We start from the raw sequence: 27,202 nt of genomic DNA, 5'->3' as shown, positions 1-27,202 counted from the left end.
ATCACCTCAATGTAAAACATGTTGCTGTTAGCACCAGAGCTAATGTTAGCCGGTACCAGAACTGTCGTAACTAACGGTGGAGCCATCCCATAACAGACCACTTTAGAAGACACTGAAAGTGGTTGAGTTTACAGAAAGTCTATAAATATTGAATCTAATCACTGTAATGTCACTCTGGGTTTGCAGTAATTGGATGAAAAAAAATGCAGACAAAGAAATGAAACAAACATTTTGAATGTCTGTCTTTTAATAACTTAATTATAAACTTTTAGTTTATAGCTATTAAAAGACAGACATTATAAATAGTATGTTCATAAATAAAACTCTATATTCCTAAACGACAAACATCAAAATGACTCCATTTATCAGACTCAGAAACTATAAAAAGACTGCAAAAATCCCAGAATACAAAACCCAGAAGAACCCGAATATCCTTAGCAGAATAAACATGAACAGATAAACTATTATCTGGTGAAGCTAGGGGGAGAACTTGACTGACTCTCTGGTGTAATGGATCTGGAAATCAGCTTTGACCAGTCTTTAGAGGGAAAGACAGAGTCCCAGGTGTATCAATGGCCAACAAGTGGTAATCTTGGTGTCTCAGGTAAGTAGACTGTGGCAGCGGATTTCCAACCCAACAGAATGGCATCCTTGGTGGCGTGGCAGCAGCCAGAGTTCTCCTCTGCATTTAGAGAAACCCTGGAGAATCCAAAGGTCCAGTGGAAGCCAGGAAGCCTCAGCCAGGTGGTAAGTCCAACAGCCAGGTATGACAAGAACAACAGCAGCAGGTGGGAGTCAGTACTAAACATAGAGAACAGGATTAATGCAAGTGCTAGGAAAGAATGGCTCTGACTGTTCAGGTCGCAACACTAACTGTTCATTAGGAGACGGTCAGCACCAAAAGACGACTCGCTTCAGGTTTTAAAGGGAAGCCGGTCTGCTTGATTAGACGACTCCCACCTGCACGTGATCAGCCGATTGGAATCCGCCACACCTGCTGCCAGCCTCTGCCACACACCTAGAGAGAGAGAGAACCAGGGCTGGAGGAGGAGAGAGCACTGCCACCTAATCACAGCCTCTGGCTGTAACAGTCTCATTTTAAAATGGTATTAATTTCAATCATTTAAATTGAAAATTATAAACACGTATATGTCTATTCGTTGATTCATCTGTTCACCAAAAGTTATTTAAATTGAAGAACTTTACTTTTGTGTCAAATATTGATGTTTGACAAAAATGTGATTAATCGGGATTAATTACAAACCTCCAATTAATTAGGTTATTTTAATAATCATGTCCCATCACTAGTCTATCTATCTATCTATCTATCTATCTATCTATCTATCTATCTATCTATCTATCTATCTATCTATCTATCTATCTATCTACCTTCTCTTTTAGTCAGCTGGTAGGCTCCGCCCCCTGTGATATCTATAGATAATGGATGGATGACTCAAGCTATGAGAGCTTTTTCTACAAACAGAACTGACGTAAAAGTTTTATGCTGTGAATAGTTCGTTCTAGAAGGAAAATGTCTCAGATCTGTGGTTCTTCTCTGCTGGAGGCTGTAGAGTGAAATGAGATGATCGATGATTTAGGTTCTGCAGGTTTTTCAGGTCTGTAGCACCTTGGGAGGTGTGCTGATGTTTTCCTCAGGTGTGTCAGTCACCTTTTCACAGTGCAAACAGGCTTTCAGTGTAAAAATGATGTTAGGATGATGGAGATTTTTCTCTTAAAGCTCTTTCAATATTTGTACAGTTTCTAGTAAAGTTGATAAAATTGTCAAATGTAGTATTTTTGGTTCTGATTAAAACAACTTCAGTTTTTTCTGTATTAAGAACGACTGCTTGTTACTAATTATGCTTTTATGAGTAACTCATTGTGCTGATAGAAAATGATTGATAATGAAATCATGTTAAAATCTCAGTGATATCTTTCTACATTAATATAATAAGATCTCAGTTTTATTTTTCTACATTAATATAATAAGATCTCAGTTTTATTTTTCTACATTAATATAATAAGATCTCAGTTTTATTTTTCTACATTAATATAATAAGATCTCAGTTTTATTTTTCTACATTAATACAATAAGATCTCAGTGATATTTTCTACATTAATAAAATAAGATCTCAGTTTTTTTCTACATTAATAAAATAAGATCTCAGTTTTTTCTACATTAATATAATAAGATCTCAGTTATATTTTCTACATTAATAAAATAAGATCTCAGTTTTATTTTTCTACATTAATAAAATAAGATCTCAGTGATATCTTTCTACATAAATCTGTGGATGTTCTCAGTCATCCAGGTCATGATAAGTCTCAAGCAAGCATAAGTTATGGCAACTGGACTAACCTCTAACCACGAGGTTAGTCCAGTTGCCATAACTTATGCTTGCTTGAGAATCTTTCTACATTAATATAATAAGATCTCAGTGATATTTTTCTACATTAATATAATAAGATCAGTGTTTTTTTCTCCAGGGGCTCTGTCGCCCCCTGCTGGCTGCCATCTGTAACATCCTGACGCCGTTGAACTGAACACAGTTGCTGTCAATCACAAGCTATTGAAGCTAATTTATACAAACCGCTCAATTTTACCTCCATATTCTGCAATTTAGCGGAGCAGTTTTTGTTTTTCGCGTCGTGAGGTAAGTTTTCTTCACATCACTGTGTTTTCAGCCTCTGTAGGCGTTTTTATACCGAACTAGTGGAGCAGCTGAAGCTAGGCAGCATCCGGCTAACAGCTAGTTAGTATGCTAGCAGCTAGTTAGCAGGCCTCTCTGTTGAGCCGCTGTAATGTGGCTGGCTAGGTAGCATGCTAGCAGCTAGTTAGCATGCTAGCAGCTAGTTAGCATGATAACAGCTAGTTAGCAGGTATCTCCGTTGAGCCGTTGTGTTGTGGTTAGCTAACAAGCTAGCGGTGTTTCTCCTGACTTTAACAGAGATCCAGTATTAATATAATTTCCACACTTAAACAAATCAGCAGCAGTGTGATTTTTACATTCGTCATTCAGTTACTACTCTCTTCTGTAAAATAACGTTAAAAAGTCTTTTTTATTAACATGACGGAACACATTTAGGGAGTTAGAGACCTTTTCTAATCCCGAGGGGTTTAAGGAAAAAAAAATCTGCTTTTCACTAAATATCAACCTGTCAGCGTTTTTTAAAAATTATTTATTATTAAACGGATTTTTAGTTTGTACCATCTGATCCTAGTAGCAACACACCATCATGTTTTAGCTGGAAAATGTTATATTGCTGACGATTTCTATTTTTTCTTCTTTTATGTGGAACCAACAGCGATGCTTTGGTAATATTTGTAACTTGATTATTATTATAATTTATTATTAATATTATTATTATTATTATTATTAATGCCAATAAAGTGCATTAAATGTATCAAAAAAATGTGAAGTCAGATTTAATAAAGACGCTTTAAAATAAACAGAATTTTGTTAGGATTTATTTTACTACTAGCTGAACACTGAAATTGATATTACATATGAGTGTTATAATATTGATAATAACAACTGTTTAGTGTGCAATGAATGCATCAGTTGTGCGTGACCTTTAACCCTCCTGTTGTCTTCGTTTACGGGCACCAAAAATATTGTTCCCCTGACTGAAAAAAATCCAAAAATTCAGCAAAAAAAATCCCCCAAATTTATAAAAACAATTGCAAAATCTTCAGGAAGAAAATTCCTTCAAAGTTTCCCTCAAAAGTTTTTTTTTTTTAAATCCCTAAATTTGGCAAGGAAAAAAAAGTAAATATTTTTTAAAATGAATAAAAATCTTCCAAAAAAAATCCTAAAAATATCTAAAGTGATTCCATATTTATCAGTAAAACTTCTAATATTTTCTTTAAGAACATTCTGAAAAAAAAATCAGCCAAAATCCAGCGATGTGAATGTTCTTAAAGAAACAATTTTTTCACATTTCTTTTTTTTCCACCAATAAATGTTCAAAAATTTCCCAAAAATGTTGAAAATGTTGAAGTTTTCACTTTGAAAATATGTATTATTTTCCCACATTTTCAAACTAAAACGGGTCACTTGGACCCGCAGGACGACAGGAGGGTTAAAGGGAAGAGATGGAGCTAAGCACTAACTCCAAGCTCTGATGGATGCAGACAGGTCAGGATGGAAAGTTACAGCTTCTTCTACACATTCGCACTAACAAAGATAGAGTTCTGGCTTTGATACGCAGCACATTCCTATTTCCTTACAATGTAACAACTAATTGCACTGAAACTGCTAAACTCAAGGTTGTTTGAGGGAGGAAACCATAATAATCCTCCCTATGAGACACCACCAGCAGCTGCATCACATGTCAGCTAACAGAGGAATAAGACTAACAGGTAGAGAGAGGGAAGTGATGGAAAGGACGGTTCTTCTACATGGTGCGGCTCCTGCTGATTGGATGAATCGTGTACCAAGAGATATGGACATATCTGAGCACCAACCAATGGGAGAGCTGAGTCTAAACCACGGTTTATCCCCACCTTTAGCCAATCACAGTTAAATATTTGAATTATATGTTTGTGGTCTATAACCAATCACATTTCACCATACTGTATAAAACGTCCTGTTCATATCAGACTTTATCCTATTCTGGGAGGCTGTTCCAGACAGAAAAGGTCCTTCATCAAGATTCTTCAGAGACACTGATATTAGAGAATAAACAGCTTAATTAGAGAGAAGTCGTTTGTCTTCTATCTCAAAAAATGCTCAACGATTTCATCTAATGATTCAACTAATGTCAGAGAAGCTGTGTAAGTCATTTTGAACCAGGCAGACCTTCTACAGCAGACACATATGTATATATGTCACGTATGTTCATGTTACATGTATTTAACCTGGTAGACCTCAAACATGTTGGTACATATGTATGTTCATGTTATGTGTATTTCAGAGTCCCTGTCAGTGACAGCCCTGCATTCCTGCAGGTGAGCTGGAGAACCAGGCTGAGCTGGAGGAGGAGATGAGGCTCATCAACCAGGTGTTGGAGCTTCAGCACACCGTAGAAGGTGACTTACCTGCAGACACTAACGCTGTTACTTGTTAATGTTTGCCTAGTTACAGGATCACTGCCCCTAGTTACAGGATCACTGCCCTAGTTACAGGATTACTACCCCTAGTTACAGGATTACTACCCCTAACCCTAGTTACAGGATCACTGCCCCTAGTTACAGGATTACTACCCCTAACCCTAGTTACAGGATCACTGCCCCTAGTTACAGGATCACTGCCCCTAGTTACAGGATCACTGCCCTAGTTACAGGATTACTACCCCTAGTTACAGGATTACTACCCCTAACCCTAGTTACAGGATCACTGCCCCTAGTTACAGGATTACTACCCCTAACCCTAGTTACAGGATCACTGCCCCTAGTTACAGGATCACTACCCCTAGTTACAGGATTACTACCCCTAACCCTAGTTACAGGATTACTGCCCCTAGTTACAGGATCACTACCCCTAGTTACAGGATTACTACCCCTAACCCTAGTTACAGGATCACTGCCCCTAGTTACAGGATCACTACCCCTAGTTACAGGATTACTACCCCTAACCCTAGTTACAGGATCACTGCCCCTAGTTACAGGATCACTGCCCCTAGTTACAGGATCACTGCCCCTAGTTACAGGATTACTACCCCTAGTTACAGGATTACTACCCCTAACCCTAGTTACAGGATCACTGCCCCTAGTTACAGGATCACTACCCCTAGTTACAGGATTACTACCCCTAACCCTAGTTACAGGATCACTGCCCCTAGTTACAGGATCACTACCCCTAGTTACAGGATTACTACCCCTAACCCTAGTTACAGGATCACTGCCCCTAGTTACAGGATCACTGCCCCTAGTTACAGGATCACTGCCCCTAGTTACAGGATTACTACCCCTAGTTACAGGATTACTACCCCTAACCCTAGTTACAGGATCACTGCCCCTAGTTACAGGATTACTACCCTAGTTACAGGATTACTACCCCTAGTTACAGGATTACTACCCCTAACCCTAGTTACAGGATCACTGCTCCTTGTTACAGGATCACTGCCCCTTGTTACAGGATCACTGCCCCTAGTTACAGGATCACTGCCCCTAGTTACAGGATCACTGCCCCTAGTTACAGGATCACTGCCCCTAGTTACAGGATTACTACCCCTAGTTTCAGGATTACTACCCCTAGTTACAGGATTACTACCCCTAACCCTAGTTACAGGATCACTGCTCCTTGTTACAGGATCACTGCCCCTTGTTACAGGATCACTGCCCCTAGTTACAGGATCACTGCCCCTAGTTACAGGATTACTACCCCTAACCCTAGTTACAGGATTACTACCCCTAACCCTAGTTACAGGATTACTACCCCTAACCCTAGTTACAGGATCACTGCCCCTAGTTACAGGATCACTGCCCTAGTTACAGGATCACTACCCCTAGTTACAGGATTACTACCCCTAACCCTAGTTACAGGATCACTGCCCCTAGTTACAGGATCACTGCCCTAGTTACAGGATCACTACCCCTAATTACAGGATTACTACCCCTAACCCTAGTTACAGGATTACTACCCCTAGTTACAGGATTACTACCCCTAGTTACAGGATTACTACCCCTAGTTACAGGATTACTACTCTATCTGAAAAACTGATCTGTTTGGGTTCTATGAAGATGATTTATGGCAGAGACTCTAATCTGTACAGAAGGTATTTTATGTAAATCCAGACTGGAGGAGGTCAATTTAAATACATCCAATGACAAGGTAATACTGGATATCCATCCATCCATTATCTATACACCGCTTAATCCTCACTAGGGTCGCGGGGGGGGGCTGGAGCCTATCCCAGCTGACTCGGGCGAAGGCAGGGGACACCCTAGACAGGTCGCCAGTCTGTCACAGGGCTACATATACAGACAAACAATCACTCTCACATTCACACCTACGGGCAATTTAGAATAATCAATTAACCTCAGCATATTTTTGGACTGTGGGAGGAAGCCGGAGTATAATACTGGATATATTTTCTTTATTTGTTACAAAAAAATATAATGTAATAGGTGCAATAAGTTACTCCTCTGAGTTTTAGCAGCGGTCTGGTTGATGAATGCAGTCAGTTCATGTTTAACTGGGACCTCAGTCTGGATCCAAACCACTGGAGCCTCTTCCTCTTAGATCACAGTCATCACTGCTTCAGACACTTCAGGTGATCCTCATGAAAAAGTCTCTGTAGACAGTCTTTGTCCAGCAGGGGGAGCAGTTTGTTCAGGACTGGACACTGTGGCTTCCTTTAAACTTTAATGAAAACCTGACAGACAAGAGCAAAGTGAGTGTTAAACAAGACAACCACTGGAAGAGGATTACAGATATCACTGGACCGATCACTGGACCGACCACTGGTCTTGCTTCTCGGTTCATCTCTCAGGTGATCACACATTAAATGAGAGCTCCACAGTTCTTGGGTTTTGGATGTTCTGGAGAACATTTGGACCTCAGACAGGTTTCATTCACCAAATGGAACCCAGCCAGTGGTAAGAATGAAAGTTATGTGTTAATGAACAACCTGAGAAGTTTGATCAGCCATCCTGTTAAAGTGCCCAAATAATGAGCAGTTTTACCCAGCATCTGTATTCCTCTTCTCATCTGACAGGAGCAGCATTGGTGACGTATAAAACTCAGGTATGAATTCACCTGTGCTACTCACCTGTCAGTGTGTTAACAAAGAGTGTGTAGGTTATTAAAGTGTTGGCTGTGGATTTATTTAAAGCTCTTCTACAGCCTTTCCTGAATCAGCAGAGAAATGACCAAAGGAAAGACTCTCTGACCCACAGTGATCTTAGTTTCTGTCTCCATGATGGCCTCAGTCTGTCCACAAAGTGTAGAATCATATAGAAAATAATACAGAAGAACATCTACAGTGCTTTCTTCTTTCCAAAAACATCCACTGTAGCTGTACTTCTGGATCAGTGGTGGCTGACGTTGTTCTGTGCTGTTTAGAGCATTTAACACAAACAAAAGGCAAAAGCAGTCGGTCGGACCTCACTGAGAACAGCCCAGACGTCGGAGTCGGACCGAACCACCAGGCGAACAGCAGAAACCGGCTGCAGCGCTTCTTCAACCTCCCCTTCAGCTACTCCATTTTCAAATTCACCTGAAACACACAACAGTGGCTCAAAAAGCACAAACTAACAACACTTTTACTCTATTTTCAGAGAACTGAACCCTGTTAAACAGTTTATTCACTCTTACAGTCTCTGAATCTGGAAATATCTAGTCCTTCTATTTCTATACTGACTCTACATGTCTCTACAGCTGCACCTCTATGTCTTTAGCTCTATTTAAGCTGTTATACTTTTAGAAATGTTCAGCAGTGAACTGTTTTCGTAGCTGTTAATATAACATGAAGCTAGATCTGTTTTCATAGACTGTACACAGCATTTATTTCTGTACTTTGCACATTTCTTACTGGACTATTTTAAGAAAAAAGCACTGACAGGGTCTCTGCAGTGACAATAACTCGTCGTGTTCCTTGTTGAATGTCTGCAGGTGTTTAGAGATCACTGCAGGAGCAGCTCATCGGATGAGCTGAAGCCTATCAATGATGTCATTTACCAAAGTGTTAGGAGGTTTTATCGGGTCAACATTTACCTTTTAACTTGTCATCAAACAGGCTCCATCCACACATCGCTGTTTCATTAGGATCACTGATCTGAACCTTCAGCTGATCTTACTTGAAGTCTTGACTGAATATTTAATGGTTTCCAGTGATTCCCACAGTGGAACTTAGGAATAATCCAAAAGTCTCTAATTGTTCGATAGTGACATTTACGTTTCTATGAATCAACTGTTACTGACGTACTTACCAACGATGACGAAGCCTTTATCTGACTCTTTAAAGTGAGAAGACGAATCCTTGACTAGTTTGTCTCTGACTGACACCTAGAAGAAGAAAACAAACATCAGGCAGCTGAAACAGACTAAACTAGTCAGATATTCTGACTACAGAACAGCAGAAAACACTGAGTTCATCTGCAGGAGGCTCCAGTAAAGTTCCTCCAACACAAGCTGACATTAATCCTGATTAACGTCCAGCACATTGACATTCAGAAACATGTTTTCAGTCAACAGGACTGAATGAAGTTCTGTATGAAGCTATTTTAGTATCTGTGGTGACGTCACAAACAAATCTTTACTGTGGACAAAGTCAAATGAGAGAAATGATGAGCAGCTGGAGAAACTAGCCAACACAGTGAATGAAAAGGTTCTGTTTCTGTGTTAAAATAATTTGTGCTTTTTCATTTTAGAGCTTTTAATGTACCTGACCTGAACACACGCGAATAAAAAGCTCTCAGCACACCTGTTGGAAGAAGATCTGTGGGATTCAGGTGAACTATAACCCTTACCCAAATCTAACTCTAAACCTACTCACTCTAACCCTACTAACCCTACTAACTCTAACTCTACTAACCCTACTCACTCTAACTCTAACCCTACTAACTCTAACCCTACTAACCCTACTCACTCTAACTGTAACTCTAACCCTACTCACTCTAAACCTACTAACTCTAACTCGAACCCTACTAACCCTACTAGCTCTAACCCTCCAGGAAACTTTCCAGCTCACATCATCAGTAAAGAAAAGTAGCTTCAGTCCAGAGCAGCATCAATAGCAAAAAACACTCTGTATGTTCGTCAGATCATTTAGCTCAGCAGAGCCAGATATAAATATCTAAATACATAAACATGGAACAGCTGATCATGTTGTATAATTCTAATTAAAGATGTGATTATGAACCAACATTAACACGTGTTTACTGACTGCAGCAGGGTGGAAAGCATTTTATCTAAACTCAACGTTGAGGTAAGAGAATAAAAGATGTCGGCACACAATAAAGACAATAAAAATATTAACTCTGCAACTATCAAACAAGCTCTCTTTCTGTTTCAGCACCAGACCTCAGATAAGAACACATTCTGTCATTACAGATAAATGAGTCACTAAAGGCCACATCAGACTGAAACAAGGTGCAAATATCACACAATTACAGGTGTGTGTGTGTGTGTGTGTGTGTGTGTGTGTGTGTGTGTGTGTGTGTGTGTGTGTGTGTGTGTGTGTGTGTGTGTGTGTGACATTAATGAGAATAGGTTAAATAAGCCCCTTAATAAAAAGAGATACTGCATTGTCCAAACTGTAAAATATTCCAGGTTGACCCTCATTTTAGTGAAAATAAAACCTTAAATGAGTGTAACATGGAACCCTCATATCAACCGTCAGACTCTGAAAAGGATCTGAATCTTTTTCCATTTTCCATTTTGACTTCCTGGTTTGTGGCTGTAGCTTCGACCTCCAACACATTTTCCTGTAGCTTCAGTTCTGCTTATTGAAGATGTGTGGAATAGGGTTATAACTTTTTTACAACCTCTATACCCTGTATCATATTTTGGTGAACTTTTGCTAGTAATGAAAGGAACTGACCTTCATTTGGTCATATTTTTGAAAAAAGTCCCCCCGGACTCAAAATGAAATTTTCGTAAAGCCTACCAACAACCAGAATAATACCGTTAGAAGGTTAATATCTGTTCAATCATAAAATAACCAAAGGCAATTTTCTCTTTAATAACACAGGAACAAAACACATAATCAGGGTAAAGATAATATAAAATAGGTCACTAAAAGTCAAAAAATAATGATTGTCAGTGTTGGTTAGCAACAATGAATCGAAGTGGAACATTGCTCTTGTCCTTACATGCGGCATGAATTTCCTGCATCACTTTGATTGCTTGTTCACAGCATTGGTTACTGCGTGGGATATCAATTCTTGATGGCTCTTGCTTCCAATGTTTTCTGAGACACACCAGTGCTGATTGGTAGGGTACTAAAGCCTCCTCTAACTCAGCAAAGTCGGCTACACGAAACTTCTGGTCTGAGAACCATCGGTCAGCCCATGCAGTGCAAATGAAGAGACAAACTCGCTTCAGCCTACGCCTTGCATCTGGCATGAGTATGAAGGCAAGAATTGCAAGGATGGCTCTTGAATTCCAGCGAGCATTGCTGATGTTGGGTATTTTTTAAAATTCCACCAGTGGGAATCGGCCATGTTCATCATGGAAGCGCATAACTCTTGTCAGGTGGTAGAGAAACCGCATATCATCTCTCCACCCTGACCGATCAGTAATCTCATCAGTTCCATTTACAAATTTGGATTTCAATGTTTCGTAGTTGTTAATCAGATTGCGTACAAAAAACCAACAGATTTCCCCAAATTTACATGGCTTATAAAGTGAAAGCAAGAATAGAAACTGAAACTCCAGTATATTATGATGGCAGTACAACTTATCATTGATCCATTTTCAGTCAAATTGATTTGTAATGGCCCTTGTGATAACTTAGCACGGTTTTGCATTTCATATCATTGGCTGTAATGTGTATTTAATACTTTTTTGTTTCGGGGGGACTTTTTTAAAAGAGTGTTGAAAATGGAGTTTGGTTTCTTCAATTATACCAAAAAATTCATCCAATCATGATGCAGGACTTTGATTTTGGAAAAAAAGTTCAAAAAGTTATAACCCTAGTGTGGAAGCTCTATGAGTTGTGATGAATTTCTGTCCTCAGGAGCCTTCAGAAGCTCCTGAAGGTCAAACTGAGCACCAGACAGAAAAACTGTCACTAAGCAAGTAGCTTTAGGCCACCAACAACCCAGGGCTGGGATTCAACGCGTTCATTCAGATTAATTCATTACAGAAAAATTACGTGGTAAATAAAATAACACATTTAATCACACCTTTGTCAGTTCCCTAATATCTGTTCCACCGGTAACACTGATGAACACTCCAGCCCAGTAGGTGGTGCTAATGACCCTAAAGGTAAAGAAGATCCACAGGACGCACTGAGTGAAGTCAGAAAGTTTGGTGAACAGTGAAGACGAGACGCTTTGAGCTTGTTGGGAGGAAAGTTTTCTTTTAAAATCTTCCTGATGGCAGCTTGGATAAAAGCCTGGTTGTTTTCTGATCACCTCAATGTAAAACATGTTGCTGTTAGCACCAGAGCTAACGGTAGCTACGACAGTCCTGGTACCGGCTAATGATGTAGCCATCCCATAATAGACCACTTTAGAAGACACTGAGAAGACACTGAAAGTGGTTGAGTTTACAGAAAGTCTATAAATGTTGACTCTAATCACTGTAATGTCACTCTGAGTTTGCAGTAATTGGATGAAAAATGCAGACAAATAGAAATGAAACACATTTTAGTGGTTTAAGTTATTATATTATAGTTATTATAACTTAAACCACTAAAATGTCTTCCTTTTAGTAACTTAATGATAAACTTTTAGTTAATGAAAAAAATATTTTGGTATGTAAATAAAAATCTATATTCCTAAAAAAAGAAACATCAAAATGACCCAGAAACTATGAAAACAGAATGAATCTGTGGATTTTCTACTTTTTGAAGCTCCTTGAGCTACTGATGCTGATGTTACATTCCATACAGCAGGAAAACCAAGTAAATACAGACTTTAAATCATCAAAATCACTTTTTTCCTACATGTCCCATTTTAAAATGGTATTAATTTTAATAATTTAAATTGAAAGTTATAAACATTTGTCTATTCATTGATTCAAGTGTCAACCAAAAGTTATTTGAATTGAAAAACTTGACTTATTGTGTCAGATATTGATGTTTGAAATGTGATTAATTAATTCTAAAGCCTGTAATTAATTAGATTAACTTTTTTAATCATGTCCCACCACCAGTTATTCTAAAACTAAATAAGGAGAATTCTGAACAAATAAACTCCTTAAAATGTGATGTTGGTCCACCTATCTCTGTTTAGCTGACAGAGAATAATTCCTGATGTTTACAGCTGTTATCCATCAGAAGGCTAACCTTAGTGAGGCTAACTTCTTAAATCATTGATGTCTACGAGGACTAATCAAAAAGAGCCTCCACATGACTGTCATGTTAGCATTAAAGAAAGGTTCAGATTTGTATTCAGATAAAAACCACATTCAGAACGTTAAAACCATCAGATTATTGTTCTGGTTAAAGAATAATAAAAAACTCCAGCTCGGGAGTGATTTTTAAATAGAATTCTGATGCTTGTAATCACTTTTTGGTTCATGTCAGACAGTAGTTGATTCCTCGGTCTGTTAGTGTTTCACTGAAATCTGAAGCCTCTGGATGATCTCAGGTGACAAGGTTTCCCTCTAATCTTCCACAGACTCCAGGTCAGTCTAACTTTACTCAAAGATCGCCAAACAGGAAACCTAAACCTGAACACCTTCAAATACACCTGAACACCTTCAAATAAACTTCAAAACTTTACAAAAAATAAACCTCAACACCTTCAAATTAGCCTCAACACCTTCAAATGAGTCTCAACACCTTTCCCTGAGTGTAAACGTAGACTTTATTAATCCCCAGAGAGAAGTTCTGTGGAACCATGACCCCTCCGACCTTCAGTCTGACACTCAGTGACAGCAGATATCCTGTTGTTGTGGTGTTTCCTGTCTCCTGTTGCCACTCCTTCTAGAGGCATCAATACCTGAGATGAAAACTAAGCTGCTCGACAAACACACACCGGCAGGTAACTCACACTGCTGGGCAGAACTTCCACTGTTGTGTTGTAGAACTGATCTCTGCTGGTCTCTGTGTTCCCACTGCGAAACAGGTACCTGTAGACAGAACGACATACAGGTGTAAAGAAACAGGTAACTAGACAGAACAACATACAGGTGTAAAGAAATAGCTACCTGTAGACAGAACGACATACAGGTGTAAAGAAACAGCTACCTGTAGACGGAACGAAATACAGGTGTAAAGAAACAGCTACCTGTAGACGGAACGAAATACAGGTGTAAAGAAACAGCTACCTGTAGACGGAACGAAATACAGGTGTAAAGAAACAGATAACTGTAGACAGAACGACATACAGGTGTAAAGAATTAGCTACCTGTAGACAGAACAAAATACAGATGTAAAGAAACAGGTAACTGTAGACAGAACGACATACAGGTGTAAAGAATTAGTTACCTGTAGACAGAACGAAATACAGATGTAAAGAAACAGGTAACTGTAGACAGAACGACATACAGGTGTAAAGAAATAGCTCCCTGTAGACAGAACAGGTGTAAAGAAACGGCTATCTGTAGACGGAACGAAATACAGGTGTAAAGAAACAGATAACTCTAGACAGAACGACATACAGGTGTAAATTAATAGCTACCTGTGGACAGAACAGGTGTAATTATCAGGTGTAAAGAGCTATGATGCAGCACAGACTGACATCATCCATAGGAAACTGCAGCACTGACATGAGTTGTGAAATGATGAGCAGATATACCACTGTCTACTGGTTCCATTCTAAGTCTTTTCCAAATGTCAGTTTCCATCAAAACGTCATTCATGTCACATTATAACAGAGATTAAAACTGCAGCCAAACAAACTAGACTTTCTCATTTCTCCGCTGTGTAAAAAATAAATAAGGGTTCGGGTCCATTTTAATATCCAGCTCCTCCTCTCAGCCACTAGCAGGCAGCACTGATGCAGAGTGATGAGTGAATGTTTGCATGATAGCATGTTAGCATGATAGCAAGTTAGCATGACAGCATGTTAGCATGACAACATGATAGCATGCTAGCATGTTAGCATGACAGCACGCTAGCATAAGAACATGATAGCATGTTAGCATACCACTGTTCACATTTAGCTCAAAGTCTTCTTTAAACCATGAATACAATGAATCCAGTTCTGGGGTTTAATCCACTGGAAATAATCAAACATAAAAATCAGAACTATTTTGGTCAGTTTTTAGATCAGTTATATATCAGGAGATGTTTTTAGATGTTTTAAATGCAGACGTCAGCCCGGTTCCTTCCCCTCAGGAACAGGAGATGTGAGCAGGGAGGGTTTTAGTGTATCGTTTATTCAAAAACACAAGGTGAAGGGATTTAAAGCGTCCAGCTGGAGCTGCCTCCTTATTCACTCACGGTTTCCATACTATTTACATGAACACAACACAGGGTTCTCTTTCGTTCTGTGTAAAAGTTTGGTTTTTTTTTTCTTGCTTTTAGTGAAAGTTGAATTAAAATTTGCTAAGAAATTCCCACAAGGAACACAATGTGGTGTAGAAATAAAGTCAAATTTCAAGATGACTCTATTAAATTTTCCCAAATTATAGAAACTACTAGAACAGGTAAAAGTACTACGTTGCTTACTGCAGAATGTTTCATTTAAGGAATCTCTGTTTTGTCCTGTCAGCGGAGCACAGTCCTGCATTCCACCTTAAATCTACAACATTCCATCTATTGAATTCTGTTTTAGTTTTGGATGAGACTCTAGAGTGAAACTATATTTCAAGTCAACCGTTTGGAGCCTTTTGTTCTCGTAAATATGAAATAAAAGCTTCACATTTTTCCCTCTTTATTTTCAACCATAACTTAAACACATCCACTAATTTCCACCACAAAAATATGTCACTTTAAGAACTTCTTTAAAATTATTCACGATAACACATCTTAAATCATTTCTTACATGATTCATACCTGGGAGGTGACCTGAGACTTCATGTGGAGCTACTATACTTCATCTAACAGAAGGTCCAGGGAGGTTATCACGGCTAGGAGCTAACAACCTTCTGCTGATAGAGCAGAATTATGGACATCCTTTCCATTCCTTGATCTATTTTTCATGAAGTTTTTGTAGACTGATTGGGATTAAAAACTTCTGGTCTGTGATAGAAGTTTGTGTCAAACTGACCCAGATATGTGGATTGGTTTTGGGAAGCTGAGGAGGACGTAGTCGCCCTGGACAGGAGTTAAAGCCCAGAAGAAGTCTTCTCCTCTGTAGAGCCGGTCCAGACTGTGCTGCTGGTAGTGCTTCATGCTGCTGCTCACATCTGCAGTCGGGTTCTGATGGGCCTGGTACAGAATCTGTTTCCCAAAGTCTTTATCCTGGAGGAGGAACAGAAACAGCAGAACATCCGCTGAAACCTTCACGCTGGTTCTACTCATCAGAAGAAACATCTTAGATGGTTGAAGAACTGAAAACTATCCGTCTGCTCAGAAACTAAATGCCGTCACATAATGGATCCCTTCATCACGGCCCGCTGCCTCCACGCTTTAATAAAACAAGTACACAATATTCACTTTTAATACAAATATGATTTACACTTAGTGGGATTCAAGAATGATCAGGACAGTAAAAAATCCAGAGCCGGGCTAGACTTCCTGTTGAATCCAGAGTTCAGGAGTGTTTTGTTCAACCACCGGGTCCTTCAGGGAATCAGGAATCGGTCGCTGGTTAACTAGTCGGAATGGTACGATCACAGGTTGAGATGCAAAAACCAACTCTGGATTCAGCCTCAGTGCAGGACTTTCTGACAGATGACCACGTCTCGGTTTGCACCACAACTTTATCCCTGCTTTGAATAATGACTGATAACGAGATAATGTTCAGCAGAATGTCGGCTCCTGGAGGAAGACGTCCAGTTTCTCTGTGAAGTAAAGTCCAGAGAGCTGCCGTTCACTTCATCTACCAGGAAATCAAATCATTTTAACCTGAATCCACTTTAAAGAGCCATAATATAGAGAATGTAGTGGAATATTTTTGGGTACAAGCTAAAAGTAAGAGATGATGTAAGTATGACAAATGCTATTAACCCTCCTGTTGTCCTCATTTACAGGCAAAAAAAAAAAAATTGTTTCCTCATCTGAAAAAAAATCCCAAAATTCAGCAAAAAAATTCCCCAATTTCTGAAAATTTGCAAAACCTTCAGGAACAAAATTCCAATAATTCCTTAAAAGTTTCCCTTAAAAGTTTTATTTTTAAAAATCCCCCAAATTTGGCAAGAAATTTTTGCAAATATTTTCAAAAAGTGAATAAAAATCTTCCAAAAAAAATCCTAAAAATATCTAAAGTGATTCCATATATATCAGTAAAACTTCTAATATTTTCTTTAAGAACATTCACATAAAAATCAACCAAAATCCCGTGAAATTCGCTGGATTTTGGTTGATTTTTATGTGAATGTTCTTAAAGAAACATTTTTAACATTTCTGTTTTTCCCACCAAAAAATGTTCAAAAATTTCCCAAAAATGTTGAAAATGTGGACTTTTGAAGTTTCACTGTGAAAATCTATATTTTTCCCACACATTTTCAAACTTTAAAATGGGTCAGTTTTGACCCGCAGGACGACGCGAGGGTTAAACTGAAATATATGTACTCAAAACATAATAGTGTAAACTGAAGGTATTGTAACTTTTAACACATACTGGAAAACTAAATAATGAAGGTAAGCTGTGGGGTAAAAAGTGTGACCATGTCTGGGCTGTTCTCTGTAAAACATGACCTAATGAGAACTTAATGTCTTCTGGTCAGTGATCTATGGGTGAAATATGATAACCTGACGCCATGATCTGACCAATAGATGTAGAAAAGTATTATGGTGTTTAAACTGTCTCTCCTATCAGACGCCCTATAGGTGGAAAAATGACCGACGCTCCCAGCATTAAAGACGGTGCACAGCTCAGTATCTTCAGTTCTTCTTGGAGTTTAATCACTGCTAAGAACTACTCCTGCACTTCTGTCGACAAATAAATCCTGCTGCCCTCCAAATGCTGACTTCTACTGGTGATTTTTTGAAGATCTTGAAAGAAACTTTTTAGATGTTTGAACACAGTCAAGTCTTAGACTCTGGCCTGGATTTGTAACTTTGTTTACACTACAAGAATAGAGTCTAGTCCTAACAGAAAAGCATAAAGGTCTGCATGGTAGACTGGTGGAAGGAGAGAGGAAGAGTCTGACTCTGAAGGACTTTATTATTTGAATAATTAGTGGTGAGTAAAGCAGCAGAGAGGACAACCAGGAGAAGGACTTTAACTCCATATCAGTCTGTGGTTACTGTGGATGAGTTCTACCTTCAGACTCACCTTCAGAATCTGCAGTTTTCCAGGCAGAGAGGAGTGAAGGCCGACATGCTGGAAGAGGGACGGCTTGTATCTCTGTTTGAGCAGCGCCTTCTGTTCATTACAGTCTTTCTGGATAACAGAACAAACAAACCAGAGTTCATGTACGGTTCCTGTCCTTTCCCAAGACATTTATTATCCTGATTCTTCTGGACCAGTGTGTTCTACAGCAGCTGTACGATGTTTAACCCACATAAAGTGACAAAGTCAAAGCAGGTCTTTTTTAAACAAAAACCTGAAATCTCTCATTTTTAAAAGCATTCAGAGTTCCTTCTGTTTGCTTTAATGGTCTGTTTGTAGTGAACTTGATGGACACAGTTTGGTGACAGTTCAAGTCATGGTAGGTGAAGTTGATTTTAAAGAACATTTAAAAAGAACAGGAGCTGAAATAAAGCGATGTACAGTATTATTTGACCAGTTTTAAGTTTGTCTTTAGTCATTTTACTAAAGACAAACTTACAAACTGGTCAAATAATACGCTGCAATGGATGAAGTCAGGCTCCACTTGAATCAAAGCTTTTAAAGTCTGAGCAGTTTAAACATGGAAAGGTAAAAACTGGAGTTAAAAAGCAACAATAAAACCTTAAAATCAGTCCTAAGTGATGTGACCATGTTAAGATCACTCTTCACCCACTCATAGACGAATCTGTTAAAGGTTCAGGAGCTACAAAGACTAGAATAATATGAGGACAAAGGAGCTGATTACTGCTGAACTAATCACAATAAGTCTGGACAGTAAATCAGAGCACATGACAGGCCTGACCATGAACATGTTTTTTACTATATTATGGGATGTGATGATGTTGTGACCAGCGTCGAGCTCCAAGGTCTAATAACAGCGAAACCCAGAGAGTCCTCTGAAGAACCTCTGGAAGACGAAGCTGTGCTGTGAAGAACTGATTCTATTATCTGTTGTTTGATTCTGTTAGGATTTATTATTTTTTTTATTTCTGTTAAACATATTGCTGGCTTAATACTGATTTACGCGTTGCTTAAAGTGCTAGTAAAAAGAGTTGTGTTGACCTGTGGAAGACAGGAGGGTCTCCAACATTATCCCACACTATGTGGATAAACCAAAGATGAAAAGAACCAGGTCAACAGAGGGCAACCTGCAGCAGCTCACACTCACTACACACACACATACATACATGCACATACAGTGCACGTTCTCACTCACTCAGTACTGAAGGCCACTCCAGGTCCCAAAGACTTCCTGTTAGAACAAACGCTGCTGTTTAAGAACTGATAAAATCCTGATGACTGGAGTCGGTGCTCAGCTAGAAGTTCTGATAATAAATTACTGAGACAGAAGTCAGCAGTTAATGGAGAAGGGAACAGTACAGAAAGACACATATGAATCACAACGGGGAGGGTCTAATTTACAGTATGCGAGATCTTCTGATTGGACGGATCATGTGCTGAGAGGCTGAGGACATGCCTGTCCATCAATGAGAGGGCTGAGTTAACATCGTTCCTCTCCAACAGTTTTTAACAATGAGATTGTTGCACATTTCAATAAATATACTCTGTATCCTGGGAAGACGGCTACAGATGAACACCTTGGTTGACTATAGTCCTCTGAACAGTACTGGTTCTTGATATCAAGCTACTTGGCGTTGCAGAATAAACAACTTGAACTCAGAAGTTGATTGTCTTCTACCTCAAAAAGCAAACATGCTCAACAAATCTCACAGAAGTCTCAACAGCAGCATTGGTTTCTGACTGTTCATGAGTCAAAGACTGAACTTGAACAGAACAGCCCAGGACCTGAAGACGGAAGTTCAGAGACTTCCAGTCCAGACTGAGATGAGATGATGCCAATTAAACAGTTGCAACTGGTTCAACGGCATGCTGCCAAACCGGCCCTGAACCAAGAGTCGGAATACTTTCAGCCTGAGTTGTTGCTGAGTGAAGACTAATTAAACACTAAAGCTAAAACAGAACAAAGAGAACAAAGGTCTGAATACTCTGGAGAGAACTCTTGAGCCCAGTTCTTACCTGGTTCTTCTCAGGGTTGCACACCTTCACCCACAGGATGTGATCCAGCAGCCAGTCGATGGGTTTGTCTCTGTGGAACATCAGGAAGAACTCGGCGATCATTGGGAGGTCGCGGGTCCGAAACATCTTACCTGCAGACACAAACATGAACTAATGTACATATCTGACTTAGACTGACTAAAAACACTCCATGAAGCCTTCAGCAGCTTAAACACACCTATAAAACCCAGCTGGGAGAACTCCAGGTAGAGCCACGGCTTGGACTCCTCCCTGGTGGCGAACGTCTTCATGTCGGAGTAGTAGCCGGCCTTTGCAACAACATCATCTTCTAACTGGAATACAGACAGAGAAAAGCTATTTTATAATCCGTTTCCCTGAACCATGTCCTCCTCTGCAGGTTTTCTTTAGGAAATGGTTTTAAGAAAGTTTTAGTCTTCCAAAGAAACGACGAGGCAGTATTTTCCTTTTAGTACTGTCCACAAATTCAACATTTGAGAGAAAATGGTTTAATAACACTGGCTTTAATAGAAACCTGTCATTTCTCTTTGTGTACATTCACATCCATCTAGAAGGTGTTCATGGTTTGCTAAATTCATTTTCCTTTAAAACTGTGTGGACATTTGTCTGTGAAGTTACTCAAAACTGGAAGAACATGATGGTGTCACCTCTCTACGCTCCAAGAAAAACAGAGCTTATAGTAAAGATGCTGGACATTATTACCAGAAATGAACACTTTTTGTCTTCTGTTTCTATCTGTGTCTGACGTTTACTCATTCTAACCTAAGAAGTCCTCGGGTTTGTGGTTGTGTTTGTCTCTTCTGCTGAACACAGAGGAAACCTGAAGTGATTCCTCACAAAGGATCTCAAACACCACGAGAAAACTTCCACGAAGAGACAGCTGAGTGCAGGAAGACGCTACATACACGTTGATTTAAGCAGATTTGAATGCGATACATTCTGACCTTTACCTGAACATAGTAGTTTCCTCTGTCCTGAGCGTAGAGCATCAGGAAGCTGAAGTCCAGGTTCTGCTTTGTCCGCCATCTAGAAACACACAAGTTGGACAAACATGAATTTAACTGCAGACGGATCTTCCTTTTCTACTGTTTCTGCTTGTTTCCTCCACCTTCTGCAGTAAATGATCCAACAGCAGCAGCAAACAATCAGCAGATAGAACAGAAGAAGTTATAAAAGTGATCCTCAGTATTTTATGACATTTACAGCTTCAGGTAAACAGGAAGTGGATTCCTACTTGACTCTGTCCTTGGAGTCTCCGAAGGTCTCTGTGAGGCGGCTGAAGTCTGGATAGTAAAACAGCGAAGGAGAGACGACCTCCATCAGTCCGGACTGCACCTCCTCAGGAAAACTACAAAGAAAAATCATGTATTCAGAATCCCTGAACCTTCTTTTTCTGATTGGACTCCATAATCCTGTCACGTGTAGGAATCTGCGGAAACATGCAGCATTTTACAGTCTGCTATTGATAACTGGACTGTGGCAGCTGTTTTATTGCATTAATTATTATCTGTAAAGCACTTTGTGTGGCATTTTTGTTTGTGTGAAAAGTGCTACAGAGATCAAATCTGACTGATTGATTGAAAGTTTTTCCAAGTACAATTTCAAAGTCACTGCATTCCTCTTTCAGCTTATCAGCTGCTTTAGTGGAGCTCATAACCAGACAACGCCCAGCATTTTACTGCTTTATACAACCATGAGCACACTGTAATCACTGCACTGATACACACACGTACAAATAAAACATGTGCACGAGGGACTCCAGGGCTGATGACTTTGTTTTCCCTGATTAAACTTTTTGCTTTGATTGAAGTAATGAACTCCTGGTTGGTTTTCTATCCATGATTCAGACTAAGATAAATAAATAAATACAGGCTCATGAAATCTGAACAACTCATCATCTAGAAAAATAAAACGCTTTGATCTGAAATAATTCACAAACTACCGTCCACTGGGTTTGTTCTGACAGCATTCTGGGATTAAACTCAAACTAAACATGAAGTTAACAATCAAACATTCTCACTGATAAACCAGAATCCACCCATCAGCTATAAATGAGGGCTGAAGGTTCACCTGGACAGGTAACAGTCTATCACAGGGCTACACATAGAGACAAACATTCACATCTATGGACAATTTAGAATCACCAATTAACCTCAGCATGTTTGTGGACTGTGGGAGGAAGCTGGAGAACCTGGAGAAAACCCACGCATGTACAGGAGAACATGGAGACTCCATGCAGGAAGATCCCAGGAAGGCTGGGACACAAACCGAGGATCTTCTAGCTGTGAGGTGACAGTGCTAACCACCAAGCCACTGTGCAGCCCTAAACCAGAATCCAGATCACTAAAAGGTGAATCTGAAGCTAAATGTTCCTTCAGACGTTCCTACTGAGTGAACATTTAGTTTGTCCAGCTGTTCCATAACAGCAGGAACTAGTCTGGGATGAGATGGACATCCTGAGGTCCAGATCAACACCAGAAAGTTCTTTATTTTCCTGTGATCCGCCAAGTTTCATGAAAGTTGACTCAATGGGTTCTACTGACAGACAAACAGAAACACAACGAGAAGCTGAGGACGACACAGACAGGACAAAACAATACCTAACCCTAACCAAACCCTAACCTAAAACTAAAGTAACGTAACCTAACCTAACCTAACCTAACCTAACCTAACCTAACCTAACCTAACCTAAAACTAACCTAACCTAACCTAAAACTAACCTAACCTAACCTAAAACTAACCTAAAACTAACCTAACCTAACCTAACCTAACCTAAAACTAACCTAACCTAACCTAAAACTAACCTAACCCTAACCTAACCTAAAACTAACCTAACCTAACCTAAAACTAACCTAACCCTAACCTAACCTAAAACTAACCTAACCCTAACCTAACCTAAAACTAACCTAACCTAACCTAAAACTAACCTAACCTAACCTAATCTAACCTAAAACTAACCTAACCCTAACCTAACCTAAAACTAACCTAACCTAACCTAAAACTTACCTAACCCTAACCCTAACCTAACCTAACCAAACCCTAACCTCCAGCCTCTGATCAGGTTATATTTGTAATACTTTGTGCACATTTTAATTACATATTCTTCAACGTTCCTACAGTTTCTCGGTTCCTTTTTAAACACTTTTGGAAACTCAGAGCAAAGTTGTAGACAGATTCTGAGCAGCAAAATGTTGTCTGAAGATCATTTTAGATGCTGAGAAACTTAGAAATGTCGCTGCTGAACGATCGGGCATCATGAATGGTGAGGAGGTAAAACCGCTGACTGGAAATAAAGCCGGTCCGGGATGGACAGGGAGACAGGATCAGTCCATGGTGTCTAAAAGGCTGAGAAGAAGAAGGCTGATGTTCTTACAGAACAAACTGAATCTGAGCAGGTTCTAGCTTCCCTGAACAGATCTCTGGAATTGTTTCTAGTAGAAAGCTGTGAGTGTAGACGGAGAAGACATGAAACCAGAAGAAGGCAGCAGGGATAGAACAGAGAAACTGCCCCATGGGAGGAAATCTAGAGCCTCACTTCTTCCTGATGCTGTCGGCGATGCTGCTCACATAGTCCCAGTCTGTCTGGAGGAGAGGAAAAGGAGAAGGTCAGCTATATGTGGCGATATCTGATACAGTTAGAACCAAACCTGAGCTCCCACAACAACAAACAGAGCATTAGTATGATCTGGAGGAGGCGGCCTCATCGTGTTCATCCCCCTGAGGCCAGAGCCACAGACCCAGAAACAACTTCAGACTGGATGCTACAGCAGATGCAGCTGGTTCCCTTCTGGTGTCTTCACATGAAGAGCTTTGAACTTCTAGTGGTGATTTTAGAGCATCCAGTTTATGTTTCATTGAATGTTCAGAATAGCAGAGACTCAGTGGAGCAATTAAAAGAAGAATAAAAGCGAGCTGCATGACTGGTTGGACAGCTTTGTGTGTGTGTGTGTGTGTGTGTGTGTGTGTGTGTGTGTGTGTGTGTGTGTGTGTGTGCGTGGGAGTTGTGGGAACATTTATTGCTTCTGCCTTTATCTTCTGATATGTGAACTCTGCTGCTCCAACATCAGTAAAGGGCTGTTCTGGTTGAGGTTTATGACACCGAGCGGCTGACAGGAAAACATCAAACCAGTGTGGCTGTTTCTCTTTTATTCTTATTTCCCCTCCCCTGTAATAAATGGGAAGCTAAATCCAGCAGTTGGTTGGTTTGGGTTAGCATCAAGCTTCACATTTAGCTCACAGGTTAAGCTTTTTTCCTATTGAGCATTTCCTTTAAGATGTGAGGCGTTTATTCTGTAGCTCTGGGAACAAACGGTACGACTGCAGCAGTTGGCCCTGAGGCCTGCTATGAAGTGGAAACCTAAAGATGTGTGTGAACATGTGTCCAACCTCAGCAACGAAGACGACAATGAGCAGATCTGAGCGCTGTGAGGAGGTCAGACTGAAGAGCAGAGAGCTGAGAGTGTTGACCAGGTAACTCTGCTTCTCACGCTTCACCGTAGGAACACCCAGAACCATGGACACTGGAGAACCAACCAGAGGACAAATAGTTTACAGTTAGTCTTTATGTGCTGAAGGAACATCCACGTGACCACCGAAGGCTGCCAGACAGATCCGGTGTTTTCGTACCTCCACGGCGTCCTCGTCCCAGAACCACGTTCGGGACCAGGCTGTCTGGATGTCTCTTCAGGTGTGGCATGTACAGGTAGATGTTGGGCTGGAGGAATGACTGCCAGCTGGAATTACCTGCAGGCTCATTTCCTGCTTCTGTCAGTGGAGAACATTAGAAACTATTAAACCTAATAAACGTAAATCACATCGTGGTTGACCTGCAGGCATTCAGCATGGAATTAACTGTTAAACCTTTGCGGTTCTCTGCCTCAACATTTTCTCTCTGCGCCCTAAAAAATGTTCCTAAGACAGAACGTGAACCTGAAACAACAGAAACGTGATGGTTGGACCACTCACTGGGAAACTATTTTAATATTTCTGAGATGGTTTTCAATCTTTCAGTGCAGCTACGTCTTTTCTCTTCATGTTAACATGTTTGGTTTTACATGTCTGAGCTTCTACCTCCTGGTTCTGAGATCAGAGACCTGCTTCCTGTTAAAGTCTTGGTCCAGAATAGAAACTAAGGAAACCATGTTTTTACTGATTTAGCTCCAACTCTGGAGCAAATCACCAACAGTCAGTTCTAAAAGCTGGAAGAAGCCTCCTGCACTGAGAGGAGAACATGTTCAAGGTCTCATTGTCTTTACTGAGGTTTTCTTCTGGTTTTCTTTGTCTATTTTATTGAGTTGTGAGGAACCAGGTCTGAGAGCTGCCACCGAAATAGTCTACTATCAGCATTAAACTATTACTAAAGACGGTCCTGAATCAAACTCCACATTTAAGAATGGCATCATGTAGAACTTCATGTTGTTGATCAAGACTTCCTCAGGTTGAAAAGCTTCAAGCTGGAGTCTGATCTATGATATGGGTATCTATGGTTCCACCACGAGCCATCATCACCTGGAAACAGAGGACTCTGATCTGAAGACATCTCTGACATTCATTTAGGGACAACTTAAAAGTCTTTTAAACCGTCCTCCTCAGATCATCTTCCTCACTCAGCCTCACCATCCCTCCTGCTGTACAACCACGATGAGCTCCAGAACCTTCAGCCTCTGGAGACCACCATGAGCTCCAGACTCACTAAGAAGCTGTCTTTGACCCCTCAGTTCAACCTTAAAGAGTTAGAATTATTAAAATGATCATTAGTTTAGTTTTGCCATTTTGTGATTGCCTGTATTTAAGTTCTAACTGTTCAAGTTGTATATTTCCAAATGAACATGTATTTAATCCAAACTGCTGCTGGAGAAGCTCCCAGCTCTGAGATAAATCCTACTAGACTCTATTAGTCAGTCAGTAAACACATAGAAGAAATAATAGAGATGCATTGTACAGGGCAGACTCCAGATGTTCTACAGAACCTGTGGAGCTTCTGACCACCGACCTGCAGACCTGCTGTTGTTGGCAGCTTTGGATGAGTTCTTCAGCTGCTCCAGGATGCTGCTTAGATCTTTGTTGACCTTCACTCCCATCTCCTCGGCCAGTGCCAGGCGATCATACAGCATCTGAAGGTCCGGCGGCGCTGCTGGACCTGCAAACATCAGGAACACGGCTGAGAACAGTTCTTCCTGAGTGTTTGGTGGTTCTGAGGGTTCATTTTCTGTTTTCAGCTGCTGCAGTTCACTTAGTGGTTGAAATGAGGGTCAACAGGGTTTCCAGGAAACTTTAACTCTACATCAGTCGTTCACTCCTAAAAGAAGAACCTTCTGGGGTTCCTCACCACTGCCGTAGTGAAGGAACCTCTGGAGTTTAAAATGCTCCTTGAGGAACCAATGGATGTCAACAATGTTGTAGAAATTCCTTGGCAAAACTTTTTTTTTTACTTTTAGAAAATTAGGGACTTTGACATAAGTGTTGAAGGTCAGACAAGAACCCATGACAGGTGGTCCAGGACCTCCAACCTTCTACCACCTCCATGTTCTGGTATCAAGCTGTGGCTGCAGCTTTAAACCAGATGGAACCAGATGAGCAGGGGGAAAATACTTTCCCACTGCACTGTATGTTAAAATATCAGAAAGTATCTAATTACAATAAAACTACGTTTAAAAAACAAAATTCTGCATTTATAAAGGGACATATAACTCAACAACAAATCCTCCTGGAACCTCGATGGCGTTCTGAGAATCATTTTGTGGGGTTTGAGGTTCCATTTTGGGTTCATTATTAGCATAATTATTATAATTATAACAACAACCACAATTATTATTGTTAATATTGTTATTATTATTATTATAATAATAATTATTATTATTACCTCCAAACATGTAATAATGTTGGAAAATCCAAATGTTCCTGCAGTTTTAACACCAGCTTTAACTACTAAGGTGGAAATCAGAAGTTTAAATCATCTCCAGATCCTCCTTCCTCCGGTTCCATCGGTAAAGTCTGATTGGTTTCCTTCTACTCGGTGCTAAAAGTACGGGAGCTTTCGTACCTTCATCCCCGGGGAACGACGTGATCCACGTCACTGACACCAGGCAGCAGAACGCCAGCAGACACCCGAGCCTGAAGGGAAAAAGCTTCATTTCATTTCCCACCGACAGTCAGTCCGGTTCTCTGCCGAGCAGGGAGGCAGGTGCAGGTGAGCTGCAGGTGAGC

General features: G+C 40.1%; 2 protein-coding genes across 4 annotated transcripts; one reads left to right on the top strand and one right to left on the bottom strand.

Annotated features, from left to right (window-relative positions):
• The first annotated feature begins 642 nt into the window (after nt 1–642).
• LOC129350409 (DNA-directed RNA polymerase II subunit RPB1-like) lies at nt 643–17,630 on the top strand. The gene is made up of 5 exons (XM_055016878.1): nt 643–788; nt 2,695–2,753; nt 4,952–5,025; nt 5,261–9,397; nt 13,438–17,630. Exons 1-4 carry the CDS (start codon nt 643–645, stop codon nt 6,431–6,433), a joined length of 1,452 nt encoding a protein of 483 aa, XP_054872853.1. The 3' UTR covers nt 6,434–9,397; nt 13,438–17,630.
• Nucleotides 7,025–27,202, bottom strand: zgc:154054 (Alpha-1,3-mannosyl-glycoprotein 4-beta-N-acetylglucosaminyltransferase B-like). 3 transcript variants are annotated; one of them, XM_023277862.3, is made up of 15 exons: nt 27,039–27,200; nt 25,989–26,135; nt 24,623–24,760; nt 24,383–24,516; nt 23,532–23,578; nt 21,231–21,344; nt 20,947–21,022; nt 20,196–20,310; nt 19,979–20,109; nt 17,945–18,052; nt 15,773–15,966; nt 13,610–13,688; nt 8,876–8,951; nt 8,051–8,163; nt 7,025–7,320 (listed from the first exon to the last, which is right to left on the bottom strand). In XM_023277862.3, the coding sequence occupies exons 1-15, from the start codon at nt 27,127–27,129 to the stop codon at nt 7,303–7,305; spliced, it is 1,581 nt and encodes a 526-aa protein (XP_023133630.1). In that variant the 5' UTR covers nt 27,130–27,200; the 3' UTR covers nt 7,025–7,302. The 3 variants fall into 3 exon arrangements, with proteins under 3 accessions (XP_023133630.1, XP_035807591.1, XP_054872683.1); XM_035951698.2 differs by lacking the exon at nt 7,025–7,320 and having other exon boundaries at nt 8,015–8,163; nt 27,039–27,202; XM_055016708.1 differs by lacking the exons at nt 7,025–7,320; nt 27,039–27,200 and adding an exon at nt 26,859–27,017 and having other exon boundaries at nt 8,015–8,163.

The sequence above is a fragment of the Amphiprion ocellaris genome, chromosome 13 (assembly GCF_022539595.1).
Source record: "Amphiprion ocellaris isolate individual 3 ecotype Okinawa chromosome 13, ASM2253959v1, whole genome shotgun sequence".
In the NCBI taxonomy this organism is placed as follows: domain Eukaryota; kingdom Metazoa; phylum Chordata; class Actinopteri; family Pomacentridae; genus Amphiprion; species Amphiprion ocellaris.
This window is presented reverse-complemented; position numbering and strand designations above follow the sequence as displayed.